Below are 18,287 nucleotides of genomic sequence, written 5' to 3'. Positions count from 1 at the left end.
AACATAAGAATATATATATTTTACAATTTATTTTTTTATTTATTTTACAGAGTTTCATGTAAATGATCATAAGTCGACTGTCTGTCTCATGAATAGACCGAGATTTATAGATTTTAAAGCGAACGAAAAAAAAATCAAACAACGAATACATACCATATATTTTTCTTTTATCTAAGATACATACCTTATCGACTTTTGGAAACACGTACATTTTTGCAGTTTTGTTAGTTTCTTTGCAAGATGCAACACAACAAGAAAACACCATTTTTACAGTTAATAAATAATAAAACTATTTCTGACTATGATATTTAAAATTTAGATAGATAGAAAGTTAAAAAACAAACCAGTATTTGCAAACGCAGGCCCAAATTCAATAAAAATCAAAATTTTTCCTGCGAAAATCAGGCTTTTTTCACTGAAAAGGTATTTTTTGATTTATCAGCAGTCATTGTCAAGTTGACAATATACAGGGTGTTTTTGAATTAGTCTAAAAAAATTATGGTGTGATTCCTCATGTGTTCTTAAAACAATATTTATATAACCATTGGGTCTAAAGTACTTCCTTTCTGATCTACAGGGTGTTAAAAATTAAAAAAAATCGATTTTTTTTGCTTAACATAAATGGTACACCACTGCCTTTTTAAAGAAAATATATTTTTTTCTTGACTGGCCATCCTTTTTTAACAAAATTGATCTTTTGAGTTTTTCCTGTTCATCAAACGGTTGTCGAGAAAAAAATAAATATACTTATTAAAAGCTCGCCTTAATTCGCTTTCTAACGATTTTTTATTTTTTAGATTAATTAGGAAACACCCTGTATATGCATATCACAGGCAACCAAATAAACTAGTAACCTCTAAAAATTATTTTTTCTACCACTAGCGACATACCGTGTTTTTAGTGTGTACTAAATTATTTTATCAAAATTTCACCATATAAGTTTCCAGGCAATGTATAATTGTTTCTTTTAAAGGAAATCGTTACCATGACAAATATTCAAACTTTATAAGTATCAATTAGAGATTACGTGCTAAATTTCTAAAATTGTCATGGCAACGAAATGCTTGAAATAAAACTATAATAATAGAATTATTAATTTTTTAATAGCTCTATTTAAGAAACCTGAAGGTTTAGGTATAGGAACATTATATATCTTTGAAAAGCAATTTTATTAATCTTTTGTTTTTTTTAAATAATATACATAGGGTTCAATTTAAAATAACAAAGATTTGATCAATTTTATAACAAACGCAAATAAATAATATTTCTGCTGTTCCAGTGTAATATCTAATCGGTTTATTTAGACAATGCTTACTCACGATCATGTTTTAGTCAATTTACACATGTTCTACTTTTTTATCTTAAAAACTATTAGAAATAGGTAAGGTTAGTATAATAGAAAAATTATGAGATATGAAAGTAGTTTCCAAAAATGTAATAATATACTGGATGTTACATTTAAAATAAGAAAGATGCTACCACTTTTCGAATGATGCGGCAACACTGTAATGCTGAAAATGCTTTAGAAAGATGGAACAGGTGACTTTGTGTAAAAATCCAAATTTTCAAAAAAAAATACTATCACCGGTTAAAAATAAATATTGAAGTGCATCCGGCATTATGCATTGTACTTACGTTTTGAAATTCTGGAGCGTTATCATTTTCATCCAGAATAATAACAGCTATTCTTTCTTCAACGATATTATTTTTAGGAGCACCTTTAACTTCGTCTTCTATACTAACCACTAGATTTAATGTTGAATTTGCCTGAAAAAAATAAATAAATATTATCAATTGTTATTTTATCCTACTGATAATGTTTTCAAATTATAAGTTTATTATTTTGAATTTTGAGCTTAACAGTATCCCTCGGAGTGACAATTGTCCGGTTGTTTTTCAAATATAGCACTTAAAATTCACATTTAGAGACAATTGAACATCATTTACGGTTTTATTGCCATCAGTGAAATAAGCTTTGCATTTTAAATAGACCGCTTTGTTTATTTTACGATATTTTATTTTATCAGCCTGGTTTTATCGAAAGAGCTGCATAAAGCAGTTTTATTTTATTGAAAACCATATATGTGATAGCATTTTAATATAATATTATATATCAACCCCGTCAAACCGCTCAATGAAGTTCAAATAGATCTAATACTGATATTATAAAATAATATAAATAGGTGAACACTAATCACCTGTTGAAAAATGTTTAACATAATTTTTGACGTCTTTTATTTTGTAATTTCTTTACTATACTATTTTGTAATGTGTGTTATGGTCTACTATATCGATATTAGTCTCCAGTTAAACATAAGAAATTATAATTTATGCTTTAGTATAATCTTTAAAGTTAGAAAAAACATTATTTTCCTGATGTTAAATAACTTTTGTAGTTTTGTTCGTCAAAAAACAATTTCAAAGCTGCTTCTATTTTTATACTGAAACTGAACGGGTAAGAATGCAAGTTTATTTTGAAAATATAACCATTTTTAACAATAAAAATGGGTTGGTAATGTGTGAATGGGAAAAATATTATTATTTCATACAAAATTACTCTATTTGGTATCTTCAAATTCTTGTAAGAAAATAATATGATATCGAATTTCACAATGACAAAATCATATTTTACTGGTACCTCTCTGGCTGGTACTTTAATTGTAGCTTGTTCTAAGTCGTATTATAAATTTTATTAATTTGAAAGTAGATTTTTGCTTTAAACTTTTAAATTCAATTCCAAATAAAACGAAATTTAGACAAAATTACAACTTTAACGCCTCTACAAAAAAGTCTAATACAACTTTTGCATAAAATGCCACCTCGGTTGAATTTAAATAAAATAATTTCTTTAGATTTTATATAAAACGCTACAATCTGGGTAGACAATATTTGACCTTTTTAAAATTACATGGGATTTTCTATTTCCCATATTCCAATGAACCACACGGTATATGTACTCTTATATGGAGACATCTCATTATTGCAGGGTTCGATTGGCTTATTGTTAAAGAGTAATTGAGTAAAAATATAATTTTCGTAAAGAAGTCGTGTTGCCTGGTTTTTGCAGCCTGGTTCAATTCCTATACAATACACTTGAGGTTTATTTGACCTAGACCCAACAATAAAAACAAAACTTAATAATAAAACAAATTTCGCCTTACTTCATAATCTAAAGGTTTAACAACTGTCACTTCTCCTGTCAGGTGATTCACGTCCAATACGTCTGTGCCCTGTAGGTCGTAGCGGACTGGACCATCTTCGGGGTCAGTTCCTTCCAGTTTGTATATAATTGTCCCCACAGGCGTATTTTCCGGTATGACGATATTGTTCATGTCTCTTGTAAATATGGGAGGTAGATTTCCGTAACATCCTGAAACAAGAAAATAATAAACTTAGTAGATGTTGACATGTTATGTTACAATGCAATACATTTTTTCATTTACTTCATTCCTCTTCTTAATAAGTTTTTAAATAATAATTTTAGATTGTTAAAAATATTTGACTAAAACATTACAACGCAACGGACATTACGGACAAATGTTAAATGGGAAACTAAGTACATTTCGGAGAAATGTAACGACAAAGTTTATTAGATAGTTGACAACATCTTGCCAAGTGCAATTGGTATAATAGCAAAAATATATTGTCTCAGTGATCATGTATCGGAAGTTCATTGGAAATAAATATATTATTTCCAATGATTTTCTCAAGTTATTATTTTTACTAGGGATCATACCTCATCATTGGGCGAGCTTGGGTTGATTCTATAAAATGACAAACACAGCGAAACCTAAACAAGTTGTCGGCAAACTACGGTACTTAATACACACACCGGAAAAGTCTAGGGATATTATAATTTTATCCCGCCATCGTCAGTAATTTTATTATTTGCATTTCTGATATAATAAAATTAAAATAAACAAATAGTTTACAGGACGTATTGGAAATAAAAATGCGAAATTTACCGAATTTTTCAAATTTACCTTGATTTTTATTGAACTCAAAAAAATACTCACATTTTTTTATGTTCTAAATTGTAAATTAAAAAAAAGATAAAACCATTTTTACTTAATAAAGGGTATGGCCTCCTCTACTGTTCATTACAGCCCTACATCGTCTCTCCATGCTCCTGATCAGGTTGTCGATCTCTTCTTGAGGTACAGCCTGTCACGCTGCATTCACGGCCCGAACCAGATCCCTACGAGTTTCACGAGGCATACCCATTCCCAAAATTCTTCTTTGGACCGCGTCCCATACGTGCTCGATGAGGTTGAGGTCAGGAGATTGTGCCGGCCAGGGTAAGATGTTTAATTGATGAGCATTGATAAACTCACTTACCACTCTGGCTGTATGAGGCCGTGCATTGTCATGCATGAAAATGAAGTTTCTCCCAAAATCATTAGCATAGGTCATAGGTAACAGGACAGGCTCAAGAATTAAATCACGATATGTGATTCCTGTTAGAAACCTTTCAAGAAAAACGAGATCGGTTTTTCGGCCTAACTGGACTCCTCCCAAGACCATAACTGTTCCACCTTGATAAGGGTGCACTTCCTGAACATGATCTAACCGAATAAGATTTCCCGGTTCTCTCCATACCCTAAGTCTTTTCGAATCCGGATGAATTCCAAAGCGTGACTCATCCGTGAAGAGAACATTGGCCCATTGTTCATTCGACCACTGAACATGATCTTGAGCCCACAAATATCGTACTTCTCGATTTCCTCTCGTTAAGGGTTGAGCTCTCCAGGGGCGTCTACTTCTTAAGTTGACCTCTCTTAATCTATTGTGAACAGTGTCAGGACTAACGGTTACATTATGTGTTTCCTGGAGAATTAAACTAAGCTCTGGTGCTGTAAGAGTCGGTCGGCGTCGATCATTTAATTGTAAAAAATGATCTTCCTGAGGGGTAGTAATGCGATGTCGCCCTGTGTGCCTTTCTGCAACATCACCACTTTCACGGTAGCGTGCACTTAATCGCGATATTACACCTTGCCTTGTATTTAATGCTCTAGCTACGTTGATTTGGCGCATTCCAGCTTCGAGCATACCCATGGCCCTTAGCATTTCGTCTCTGTTAAGATGTCTACGCTCCATAATGTAGTTTAATACTAAACAGAGTTATTTGAATGAATTCTGGCCAGTTATCATAAAAAACATAGCCAGTACAGGTTAAATTCGAACAATTGATGGTAGGTGCTTTTTATACATTTGACAAAAAATGCACAAACACTTCTGCAAATATCCCAAATTTAGAAATAACTAGTGTGACTACTTCGTTTCAATCGAAGTAGAAAGAATCGGCCTACAAATATGTGGTTGTTTATTCAAAACATTTATTTTTAACTTTAATAAAATGATATCCCTAGATTTTTCCGGTGTGTGTATATTTCCAGAAGTCCCGCATGGCGAGATAGTGGCCTGCGTACAATGGTCGTACTTTCGTACCACCGACACGCAGTTGTCGATAGATATGCTTGAAGTAAAAACGATGGATGAAGAAGATTCCGATTCAGGCTATTTTTTTTCAAAAAATTCACATGAAACTTGATTGTCGATCTTCGTTCTCAAACGAAGATCGATAAACGAACCTTAAGCCCACTAGATTTGCGTGTAACAATTGGAAATAAATATGTCGTACTAATAAATATATTAACTATTATAACTGACTGGCTATAACAACTTAGAAAATGATCTGATGAGAACGATAATACGAAAAACCTCTTAAAAATGACCAACACAGTTATGAAGAAAGACTCATTACGGACGAGTGTCGTACAAAATGGCAAATTGTATTCAGCAGAATGCATGTATATTTCTTATTCAATTGTTAAAAGGAGGCGCGCCTGTTAAAAGGAGTTGTTTTTGTTTATAATATCTAATACATAAAATGGAATAGGAGTATGCTAGACTGCACATTAGCGGTTATGTTCCAATTACGCATGTTAATTGTTTAAAAATGTTACCACGATTCTAGGAAAGATATTCAGAATTTTTTTGAACTGGAATAATAGCGAAATATCAATAAAGACCATTAGAAATGCATTATGCAGTATGTCACCGAATCGTCTTTACGTATTGTTATACGTATGCCAAAATGTTAAATGCCAAATTATGTTGTTAATTTAATAACATGTATTGTTAAAAAACTATATTTTAAGTTCAATAACCTGGCATTGTAATTAATAAATTGAAATAAAATACGTCGTTTGAGTGACATCGTCATTGATATTAAAGTTTTACACATCACTTGTCACTGACCATAGATAAATAAAACAAGTAAGCCCCTCAACATTTTAGGTCGCGAGTTATTTTTTTGTCGCGACCGTTGTACGCGATCTGGCGCTGCTATAGCGGTTGCTAAGAACAACCACAAACAAAAACAGAAATAATTTTCTCTTGTCCATATCTCTTGTCAAAGTCAGAATCTTCAAAAATTATAAAATCTTTCAAAATCTAAACCGCTCTCATTGAAAAAATTCCGAAAAGTGTTTATAGCGTCCATTTTCAAAGTAATTATTGAGAGTGTTTCTTGTGAGTGTAATTTAAGTTTTATTTACTCCAACCCGTGATAATTTTGAAAAATATAAAAAAATGGCATCGAAAACTTAAAAAGCTGTGCTGTGAAGCTGAAAGCTGTGAACTGCAAAAACCATTGTGGATCGTGGCATAACGTAGATTTCCAATGTTTCATAGGTATTTCATACATGTTCTTATATAAAATAAAGTTTTTTATATGCAACACTCTGTATTTTATTTAAAAAATTAACAGTAAATAAAAAATTTGAATAAATAATATTTGGCGATATAATTCCTAATAAAGCCGAACCGCTCCGAAATTTTCAAAAGCTTTGGGTCGCGACCATTGCAAGAGTAGCGCTAAATAGTGTTTACATTGTCCTTATGGGCACTTTCCAATCTAAACTTGTTTCATTTATCTATGGTCACTGACAAGTAAAATCTATTAAAGAAAATCTTTGGGAAAATGGGATAAAAATGCTGTGAAATGACTGTGAATTTAAATTGAAAATTCTATTTTGATTGATATTTTTTTAATGGTAAAACTTGTAAATAAAAATAATAATAAATATGTGCAAAACTTCCACATTAAAGACAAACAAATTACAAGGAAATAAAATTTTAAATAAGAGAAAGAGAAATTCTAAATCTCTATTTAATATATTGGATTTCCATAGATCATAAGGGAGATACGGACATATCAGAACCGAAATGACATATTACATAATGGGCCACACTCAACTGACCGTTCTGGAAAATTAACGATACCTCAATTACAATAATGAACAGCCATTAACTCGCCACGCAGATCCTTTCAATTCCTCGCCCTAATTTCCGAAAATAAATCGACCTACAACCCCATCGAACTAAAGCTAAATCGAAAGGCCCGACTCAGACAGTTCATTCGATTTTTATCTTTCCTTTCTCAAATCTCCCTTTTAAAGTATATTTATTAGCAGGGCTCCGCAAAACGATCCATCAGAGATGCACCTCATTAGGTAGAACTGAGCGTTATTCGGATAGAGATTGTTTCTGATAAATTCAGTTCTATCTTGGACTTTTCTGTACTGTTTTCTTTCTTCGTAGAAAGATATACGATATGGATTTAAATAATGTTACGGAGTCCCTGAAAACTTACAATTCCGAAGTTATTACATTTATATTATACAGGGTCGCTGATATTTATGGAATCAGACGATTATTAGGTATACATTTCCGTATTGTAACGGAATTTTAAATTATGTCTTTATTTTCGATTTTCTTATTTTGCTACTTTTTCGGAATAGTGAAATTGATTAAGTTAAGTTCTAAATAATAGCTTTACTACTTATATACCAAACCATCATTGCAATTAGTTTTAAACTGGTCAATTAAAAAAAAACTAATACACCAAATCTCCCTTAATTCTTCTTATTATATTGTAAATAACTTCGTTAAGACTTGTTCATTAAGAATAAGTAAATACAGGCCAGAACTTCTCTTAGAATTTCTACGAGACAAAGCGACATAGTTTATGACGTTTACGCCCTAACAAGTAAACAGTAAAAGTAATGATTATGGTCCTAACGAAGCTTCTTTAAAGCTTGGAAATTGCTCTAATTAACTCCTATACCCCCTCACTCGCCGGGGAACTTTGTTAGCGACTAAAGACTATTTTGCACTAGCAGGTTCTGCATAAAAATTACCGTTTAAGGCTCGCGGCCTACATAGCTAAGTATTCAGAAAATATCACTTTAATTACACATAGTTGCAAAAAACTTCAACAGTTGCAAAACTCGACAACACAGGGTGGTCCGGAATTAGTACTATACTGGCAACAGTGCGTCGGGTATCTGTAGCTCATATTATAAAGAATAGACTGGGATGTATTTCAGGCAAATATTTTAAGTTTCACGGGGTAGCTCACAAAAGTGTGAGTGAATTAGAACGAGGAAGCCAAAAATGCAATAATATACAGGGTAGTCATTTAACCCTGTATATTATTGCATTTTTGGCTTCCTTTCTGATCACCTTACATAATCCTAAGATAGTATTTAATATGTTTTGGTCGTTTCAGAAATATCACTAAAAAACCGAAAATACAGTTCACACCAAATAAACTTTTAGTCACGTGATTAAGCTTGACGGGCACAGCGTTACCCACTTTTACACAGAGAAGACCAGGCTACTAGTAACATAGCAAGTTGCCGGACGAATTTACATTTACCCGTTTTGCGTTCGTACTCGAGAGTCACTGCCGGCTAGTCGGCTGGTCAGGCAGTACGCAGTTGCAGTTGTGCTTGGACGGGTCGGTCATGACAGACTAGAAATACGACTCGAGGAGTGCCGAGTATTTATTATTTTCATTTTAAGTGTTTACCTTCACTTAAGGTAACATTTAAAATGAAAATACTTAAATACTTATTATTTGAGTGTGTTTACAAGCCAAAACGAAAAAATAAATAAATTCTCTAAACCCGAAAAAAAAACTAAAATATTACTCTAAATAAAAAAAGTTATAACAAGTGTTCAAAAAGACCATCTTCTTGTGCTAGACAGAAGCCTAGGCGGTCGTAAAATCCCCGTCTGACATTGGCTAACATATTAGGGCTAATAGTTTGGAAAGCCTCTCGTATTTTTACTTGAAGCTCATCCAGATTATTAGCCCTATTATGACCATACACTTTGGATTTTACATAACCCCACAAAACCCCACAAAAATAAGTCATTGGAAGAAAGATCTGGTGATCTAGCGGGCCACAAAATAGTTCCATATCCACTAATTAAACGGTTGGAAAAGTATTATTCAAATATTCGTGAACAATACGGGCATTGTGGGTAGGACAACCACCTCAGCAATTTGATTACTTGAAAACGTGGGATTTTGATCCGCGGTAGCACAAATCAACACTTGCTTTAACTCCTGTTCTTCATTAATCAACACATCAGGCTTTTTGTGTTTTTGTGGGAACACGCACCCATGTGTTTCAAAATTATTAATAACTCTTGATACAGTAGGTAAAGATGGAATTGGCCTGTCTACAAAAGTTTGTGGAAAAATTGTTTGTATATCCCGATAAAACCTATTTTGGAAATACCATTTTAAAATTTGAATTTTCTCACGAGCTTCGTAAACATCTATTATTTTACTTAAAAAAATAAATTTTACACGAGAACTGTCGCGAGAATCTATGTATTCGTTTTGGCTATTAGCGATAACACGACTAAATACAAATTCTGAAACATTCTCATCGCATTTCTACCTATTTTTATTTTATCGCATTTTTTCGCCTGCTTTCTATCCGGCGGACGGGTATGCGCTAATTCGTCCGGTTCTGCCTATGTTACTACTACGGTAGTCCGGTCTGTATATATATATATATATATATATATATATATATATATATATATATATATATATATATATATATATATATATATATATATATATATATATATATATATATATATATATATTTAGCCTTTTTTAAAAACATATCAAACATACAAGAAATGCCCTGAAATCAAAACTATACTAGTTATTTACTTTAGTTGGTCTATACTTTTATTTTGCTATAAATATAGTAATCTTAGATCATACCAGGACTTCAAAATTTCGAAATCCAAACTATCTAATAATAATAATAATAATATAATAATAATTTATTCATAAATACATATAAATACATATAAATAAATAAATAGTATACGTTATAAAGTCAAAGACTTGTTCGTATAATATAATCTAAAATATTACATAATTTTTCTTAAAAGATAAGATCGTCTTTGGTCTAATAAATGCCTTTCAATCTCAATCTCTAGATAACTATCTAGTATTTCCCATTGAAAATCTACTAAATAAAAGTTATTTTTCCTTCGGTATCTTTATAGTCTAAGAATGACGTTATTAGAGCGCTGGTCTATAGGTACATTTATTTAATAAATTGAGAGAAAAATATAGAGTGGATAAATAATAAAATGAATTATGTACAATACTATGAGCATTTTTTTAAGTCGTATTCCATTTAGCTGAACGTTTATAATGTTTCTGTATTTCATGCCAAATATAGAATTTTTCAGCTATCTATGCTGAAATAAAGAGTATTGCTCCCAGGGGTAATATAATACGTTCATATATAATCTTAATTGCTGTATGTGTCATGTTCTACGCGAATATAGCTCCACGTTAAATAGGAAAATTATTCCTGGTAAAATACGGAATGCACGTTAAATTTAGGAAAGATTTGTCAATGTTAAAAGTAGTGAATGTAATTTCCATGAAAGTGTTTATCATTTTTGGAAAATTACAAGTGAAAATAAGATTTATTTTTCATATCAACATAGGTCCGACTCTGCTTTGTTTCGTAGCTACAGAGTGTTAAAATCTTAATAATTTTTCGATTTATTATAATTTTCTTCCTAGTAGTTTTAGCGTTTCGAATGAAATTTTGATGGTAAAAGTTACTATAAATGTGACATATTTTAAAGTTAAAAAAGTGTCGACATATCCACCAGGGACGTGCATATGGGTTATCACTGGAATATTTTTTCTAAAAAAGCATGTGCGCCACTGACTTTTTTTCTTTTTTTAGCAAAATAGTGTAAGGAGTTTAATGCTAAATAAAAGTTGTCTCTTGGTATTTTTCCGATTTCGGCCTCATTGATGAGATAAACGCAATGTTATTAATTTGCCGTCATCCAAGTCTAACAACCTTTAAAAAAATTAATTTAATTACTTGCAAAAGTTTTAAATAAGTCCTCGTTGATTCGTCATCAAAAAATGTAAAAAAAAGTTCCTATGAACATGGTTATGGAGATGAATGTTTTAGAGTTACAGGATGTTAAAATTTTTCAAATTAGGTTTTTTGTAATAATCTTAAACACTGTTGGACTAGTAGTAATAATAACTAATACACACACCGGCAAAATCTAGGGATATCATTTTATTAAAGTTAAAAATAAATGTTTTGAATAAACAACCACATATTTGTAGGCCGATTCTTTCTACTTCGATTGAAACGAAGTAGTCACACTAGTTATTTCTAAAATTGGGATATTTGCAGAAGTGTTTATGCATTTTTTGTCAAATGTATAAAAAGCACCTAGCATCAATTGTTCGAATTTAACCTGTACTATAACTAAACTGGCTATGTTTTTATGATAACTGGCCAGAATTCATTCAAATAACTCTGTTTAGTGTTAAACGATATTATGGAGCGTAGACATCTTAACAGAGACGAAATGCTAAGGGCTAAGGGTATGCTCGAAGCTGGAATTCGCCAAATCGACGTAGCTAGAGTATTAAATACAACGCAAAGTGTAATATCGCGATTAAGTGTACGCTACTGTGAAAGTGGTGATGTTGCTGAAAGGCACACAGGGCGACACCGTATTACTACCCCTCAGCAAGATCATTTTTTACAATTAAATGCTCGACGCCGACCGACTCTTACAGCACCAGAGCCTAGTTTAATTCTCCAGGAAACACATAATGTAACCGTTAGTCCTGACACTGTTCGCAATAGATTAAGAGAGGTCAACTTAAGAAGCAGATGCCCCTGGAGAGCTCAACCCTTAACGAGAGGAAATCGAGAGGTACGATATTTGTGGGCTCAAGATCATGTTCAGTGGTCGAATGAACAATGGGCCAATGTTATCTTCACGGATGAGTCACGCTTTGGAATTCATCCGGATTCGAGAAGGCTTAGGGTATGGAGAGAACCGGGAAATATTATTCGGTTGGGTCATGTTCAGAAAGTGCACCCTTATCAAGGTGGAACAGTTATGGTCTGGGGAGTCCAGTTAGGCCGAAAAACCGATCTCGTTTTTCTTGATAGGTTTCTAACAGGAATCACATATCTTGATTTAATTCTTGAGCCTGTCGTGTTACCATAGGCCAATGATTTTGGGAGAAACTTCATTCTCATGCATGACAATGCACGGCCTCATACAGTCAGAGTGGTAAGTGAGTTTATCAATGCTCATCAATTAAACATCTTACCCTGGCCGGCACAATCTCCTGACCTCAACCCTATGGAGCACATATAGGACGCGGTCCAAAAAAGAATTTTGAGAATGGGTATGCCTCGTGAAACTCGTAGGGCTCTGGTTCGGGCCTTGAATGCAGCGTGGCAGGCTGTACCTCAAGAAGAGATCGACAACCTGATCAGGAGCATGAAGAGACGATGTAGGGCTGTAATGAACAGTAGAGGAGGCCATACCCTTTATTAAGTAAAAATGGTTTTATCTTTTTTTTTTAATTCACAGTTTAGATTAAAAAAAAATATGTGTATTTTTTTGAGTTCAATAAAAATCAAGGCAAATTTGAAAAATTCGATAAATTTCGCATTTTTATTGCCAATACGTCCTGTAAACTATTTGTTTATTTTAAATTTATTATATCAGAAATGCAAATAATAAAATTACTGACGATGGCTGGATAAAATTGTAATATCCCTAGACTTTTCCGGTGTGTGGAGTAAAACTAGTATTAATAGTAATAATATTTAATAATAAATTAGGTAAAATATGTAATTTATTAATTTTATTTTTATTTTAATTTTAATAATTATTTTGATTTATAAAATTGTGTTTACCTCATCAAGGAGGCTGAATTCGACAAAATATCAAAAGTTAAGTGCAAATATTTTAGGCGCAGTATATTTCGACCCAAGAAACACGATTATGTTTTTATATGGCGAACATTTTTTTTGAAAATTTGAGATTTTGAAAAAAATTTAGTTTTTTTTTAGTTAAAAACATAATTTCTAGATAATATGACAACATAGATAGTAGATTAAATTTATAAGAAAGATAACACAGAAAAGAGATTCTGTGGTTCTCAATATTTAAGCAAGAAAACATTTTTTTGGAAATTTTCAAATTAAAATATCTCGATTATTTTGGACTTGTTTAAAAAAGGGTAGAGAAAATATGTTTCTTTTATCGAGATCTACCAGTCCTGAAAATATTTGCACTTATCCTGTACAATACAAAACAATATGTGCACTGAATTTAAATTATAAAAAAATATAATACATTTACTTTTATATTTAGAATTTACCTACTTTTCTGGTACTAATTTTTATTTCAGTTTTGTCCAGTTCTAGTATGACTGATTTTGATGTAAAAACTTGAAGGAAACACTTTTTATAAAGAACGGAGCCCTAGTTCCGCGAGAAAATTAAAAATCTTGACGCGAAAAAAACCTGCGAATGTCCAGATTCTCAAGAATTTTTCATTTTAATAATGAAATAGTTCTAAAAATAGGGCGGGAAAAATGCAAAACATTTGCCGACAAAACGAAAATTCTTCACTTACTTGTTGGGTTTTTATTATATTTTGCAATTTTGCGCATTTTTGCATGCACATAAAAATAGCTTAATATCCAATTCTTTCAAAATTTTAAAGTCTACAAAGTTTTAATCATTGAGTAGCATTTAATTTTAAAGAAATTCTTTATTATTTTAATATTAAAATTTTAAAGCTAAGAGAGTTTGTAAATATTTATTATATCTTCTATGTCTCTTATAATGTAACTTTTAATATTAATATAATGCATTTTTAAACATTCTTCTTCGATATTTTTAATTAAATATATCTTCATAGTAGTAAACTTCGTTGAAAGTTCTCTTCATTTCTCTTCATTTATAACTAAAATACAGGGTGGGTCACTGAAAACTTACAATGGCTATAATTCTTAAACCAAAAAAAATTTAAAAAAAAATAAAAAATACCGTTTCTATAATATCGAGGGGGAATACATATGACGTATTTTTCTTGAATCGCCCCGACCTACCCCTTAGACGGCACCCCTACTCACTTGAAAATCTTAAATGGCAACGCCCCACTTGTGGCGCCTTTTTGGAAGGCCCATGAAAAATGCTAAACGATGATCATAAAGTTTTTAGTATGAAATTGAAAAACTACCCCTTACACGAAAAATTAGGTGGACATTAATGAAAAAAGAGATTTTTTCAGCATAAATTACAAATTGGGATCCAGCTTAATGAGACAAATGAGGTTTTTTCAAACCACCCCGACCCACCCCTAGGTGCCACCCACTCACTTCTAATCTCAAGATAGCGATACCCCACTTGTGACACTTCTTTGGAAAGCTAATTGAAATTGCTAAACGACGGTCATACAGATTTCAACTTCTGTCTTCTTTCAACAATTACTGGTAAGTAGTGATAAGAAATGTAGGTTTGACAATTTGAAAGAAATTTAAAATGATAATTTATTTTAACAATTGCTCAAAATGACAGCTGTTTTGTTCCATACAAAAATACAAACGATTCTCAAATTCTTCTCTCACTTTTTGGAAAGTCTCTCTCGGAATATTTCGACATGCTTCAGTTATCCTCTGCCGCAATTCTTGCAACGAACCTGGGTTTGTCTTGTAGACTGTGGATTTAGTATAACCCCACAAGAAAAAGTCTAAAGGAGTGAGATCAGGTGATCTTGGCGGCCACTCGATTGGACCCCTTCTGCCAATCCATTGCCTTCGATAATATCTATCCAACCACCGCCTTGTGACAATAGAATAATGCGGAGGGGCTCCATCTTGCTGAAAGTGTATGAGGTCTTCATTAAGAGTCAAATTTCCTTCCAAGGCTCTTTGATTTTCAACCTCATTTACAATGGCTGGCTCTATCAAATTGTTCAGCATTTCCACATAAGCATCACCAGTCAAATTTCCGTCGATGAAAAGTGGACCTATAATTTTATCGCCTAGTATTCCGCACCAAATATTGAGCTTTTGGGGATGTTGGGTGTGTCTTTCAACAACAACATGCGGATTCTCATCGCTCCAGTATCTGCAGTCCTGCTTATTCACAATTCCGTTTAAAAAAAATGAGCACTCATCACTAAAACAAATATTTTTAGTAAGTGAAGGTTCCCTTCGAATTTCCTCCGTCATAAGTTCACAGAACTGAATCCTTCTATCTGGATCGTCGTCGCCAAGTTTCTGCAGAATCTTCATTTTGTAGGGATGGAATTTGTGCATTTTCAATACTCTCCTGACAGATGTTCGAGGTATACCTGTGATTGATGCCAACTGGCGTGTTGATGCTTCTGGATTGACCGATACCTGACCAATAACTTCCATCTGCATTTCTTCATTCAGTACCCTGGGCCCTGTCCTTGTTTTATTTTTGACCGACCCAGTTTCTTGAAACTTTAAAATCAAATCTCTAACATAAACGTGACTTACGTTTTTGTCCGGATTTCTCTCATTGGAAGCACGGGCCGTTCTTAAATAACACATACCTTCAGCACCATACAGAAAAACTATTTGAATTCTTTCTTCCACAGTATAAACCATTTTTCTTTCAAATAAGCGAATCAAATAAACGTTTAAAATACCACCAAATTTGCAAACGATTGAAAATCGATAGAAGACAGTGCAAAAACGCAAAGATATGATTTAAGATTCCTGTTTGTTGAAAGTAAAAAAAATAGATGATAAGGAAGAATTTGCGTTATCGCAAAATTAGGCTGTAAAAACATCTTTGTGTTGCCTTTTTTATTATCTACATTAAAAAATGGCATTGATGAGATTAGAAGTGAGGGGATGGCACCTAGGGGTGGGTCGGGGTGGTTTAAAAAATGCCTCATTTGCCTCATTTAGCTGGGTCCCAAATTGTAACTTATGCTGAAAAAATTACTTTTTTCATTAATGTCCACCTAATTTTTCGTGTAAGGGGTAGTTTTTCACTTGTAGAAGTTTAAATATTTTCCTCAATAATTATAACTTTTTTAAAACATATACTTTAGGTTTGGGCTTATACAAAATTCCATAGTTTTTTATTATAGGAGCTACAGATACCTGAGGCACTATTACCGGACCCGCATAAAGTGGTTCCTACTACTGACTGAACCGCAGCAACCCCTATTTACTACAACTTTTCATAGGTAAGCTCATAACATGATACACAGAATAAAAAAGCTTTAATTTGGTATAATAGTAGTAGATAATCAATGAATGTTATGAACGTAATGTCGTCTCCAAAATCAGTTATTATTAGCACCCTGTTGAGAGGGTACTCCCTTATTAAATCACCACAATACACCAAAACACTTTTACTTTTACACTGGACCCGCGTTTCGCTAACCATGTTAGCATCATCAGCAGATTATTACAAATTATCTTGTAGCCTGAAATCATTATTTTTCATATAAAAAGACTTTTTAACATTATCTGTAGTCTTTTTTCTAGTGCGTAATTAATTTAATTTAATTTTTTTCCTAATTAATTCTTTTATAACTTATGAAATATAATTATTAATACAAAAAAAAAACACGCTTTATACTTGCGTAATATGATTAATAAAGCTCTTGGAAATGGAACGTTGTACTTGTTAAACTGTATGAAATATCAAAATTAATAACGAAATTTGAAACAATTCGACATGCATTTGCGTACCCGAAATATTATTTGAATTAAATGTTAAATAAAATAAAAGCTAGAGACGTTTTTCGAATCGATAATTTTAATTTTGCCTTCCGGTGAGTAAATAGAAAAATATTTCGAAATAATTCGACAACGTTGTTCTATTGATATAACATTTTCTAGCATATAATTTGCATATAACGTAGCCGGATGCAAACAATTCCATAAAATAAAACCGATAATTGTGCTGGCGAATTATAAATAATTTATGACAATGTTACTGCGGAATAATTATTGGATTTAAAGTATGTACTGGACAAAGTTGTATTTATTTTATTCCAAAAAGCTAATGTAATTTATTGTTTAAACTTAAACTGTTCGGGACATATAATTAAAAATACCTGATAAAATCAAATTGTTTGGAACATACTGTTTTTTTTTATTTATTATAGAGTATCCAAAGCAGGCGTAATATGACGTTACGGCGACAGTCCACATCAAAAAAGAATAATAATTGAAAAAATTGCAAATTGATCGCGATCAGTTCATTTCGCTCATAAAAATTGACCATAGCATGTATTGACATGAATCAAAAAACAAAATGTTCAGAGGTCATGGTTCTGGTCGTAAAATTATATTTTAGGAAAATTTACACACGAAATTGTTGCACAGGGTGTTTTACAGTTAGGGTAAAAAACAACCCTTCAATTAACCCTGTATAATATGCCAAATACTAAAGTTTATAAAAAAGTTAGTTCACGAATTAAATTTCATATAGCTAAAAAATTCATAAAAATAGAGCTAAAAATAACAGAAATATAACACTTTAAATCTGACGAAAAATTTCTCCGTAACGTTTTTTTTTGCATCTAAGTGTATACCGTGCTGGCAACTGTTACTTTTGGGTCGGCATTTACATGTGTGGAAGTAAATCGCATAGGGATCTTATTAAGTCGGAGTGAGAGAAATGCGACCGTAACAAAAGTTCTTGAAAGAACTACAATCTATTATTTCTAATAGATTTCGAGATATCGATTTTTGAATTCAGAGTTCTAATAGCGCCACCACTATCGACCACCCACTCAATTCCACTTATTTTTACCAAAAATTCAAGTGCTTCTAGCTTGCACTTAAAAAAATTCAAGCTATAGGGAAAATTACAACGACTCGTTAATAAATAAACAAATTAAGTATCACGAGACGTAATTAAATCGTGAAGCTGAACGCATGACGTACACCCTTCCCTAGAACTTTAAGTACTGACAGAGGTATTGGTTGGGTCGACCGGTCAACTGCGACAAAATTTGCTATATCCCCTTCCACGTCTCTTAGCGATGTGCACAGTTTCTCGGTTTATTTCATACGTTTGGCAACGTGTTCACTGTCCTCTCTT

General features: G+C 32.3%; 1 protein-coding gene across 1 annotated transcript in view; it reads right to left on the bottom strand.

Moving 5' to 3' along the window:
* Positions 1-18,287, bottom strand: part of LOC115878453 (cadherin-87A-like) — a 546,388-nt gene that overhangs the window by 84,084 nt on the left and 444,017 nt on the right. Inside the window, 2 exon segments of the mRNA XM_030894963.1 lie at positions 1,636-1,767; positions 3,162-3,370. Coding sequence (XP_030750823.1) covers positions 1,636-1,767; positions 3,162-3,370 — 341 coding nt within the window.

Source organism: Sitophilus oryzae, unplaced genomic scaffold (assembly GCF_002938485.1).
Source record: "Sitophilus oryzae breed Bouriz unplaced genomic scaffold, Soryzae_2.0 scaffold_1512_pilon_pilon, whole genome shotgun sequence".
Classification (NCBI taxonomy): Eukaryota; Metazoa; Arthropoda; class Insecta; order Coleoptera; family Curculionidae; genus Sitophilus; species Sitophilus oryzae.
The sequence above is the reverse complement of the archived record's forward strand: the minus strand, read 5'-3'. Positions and strand labels throughout refer to the sequence as shown.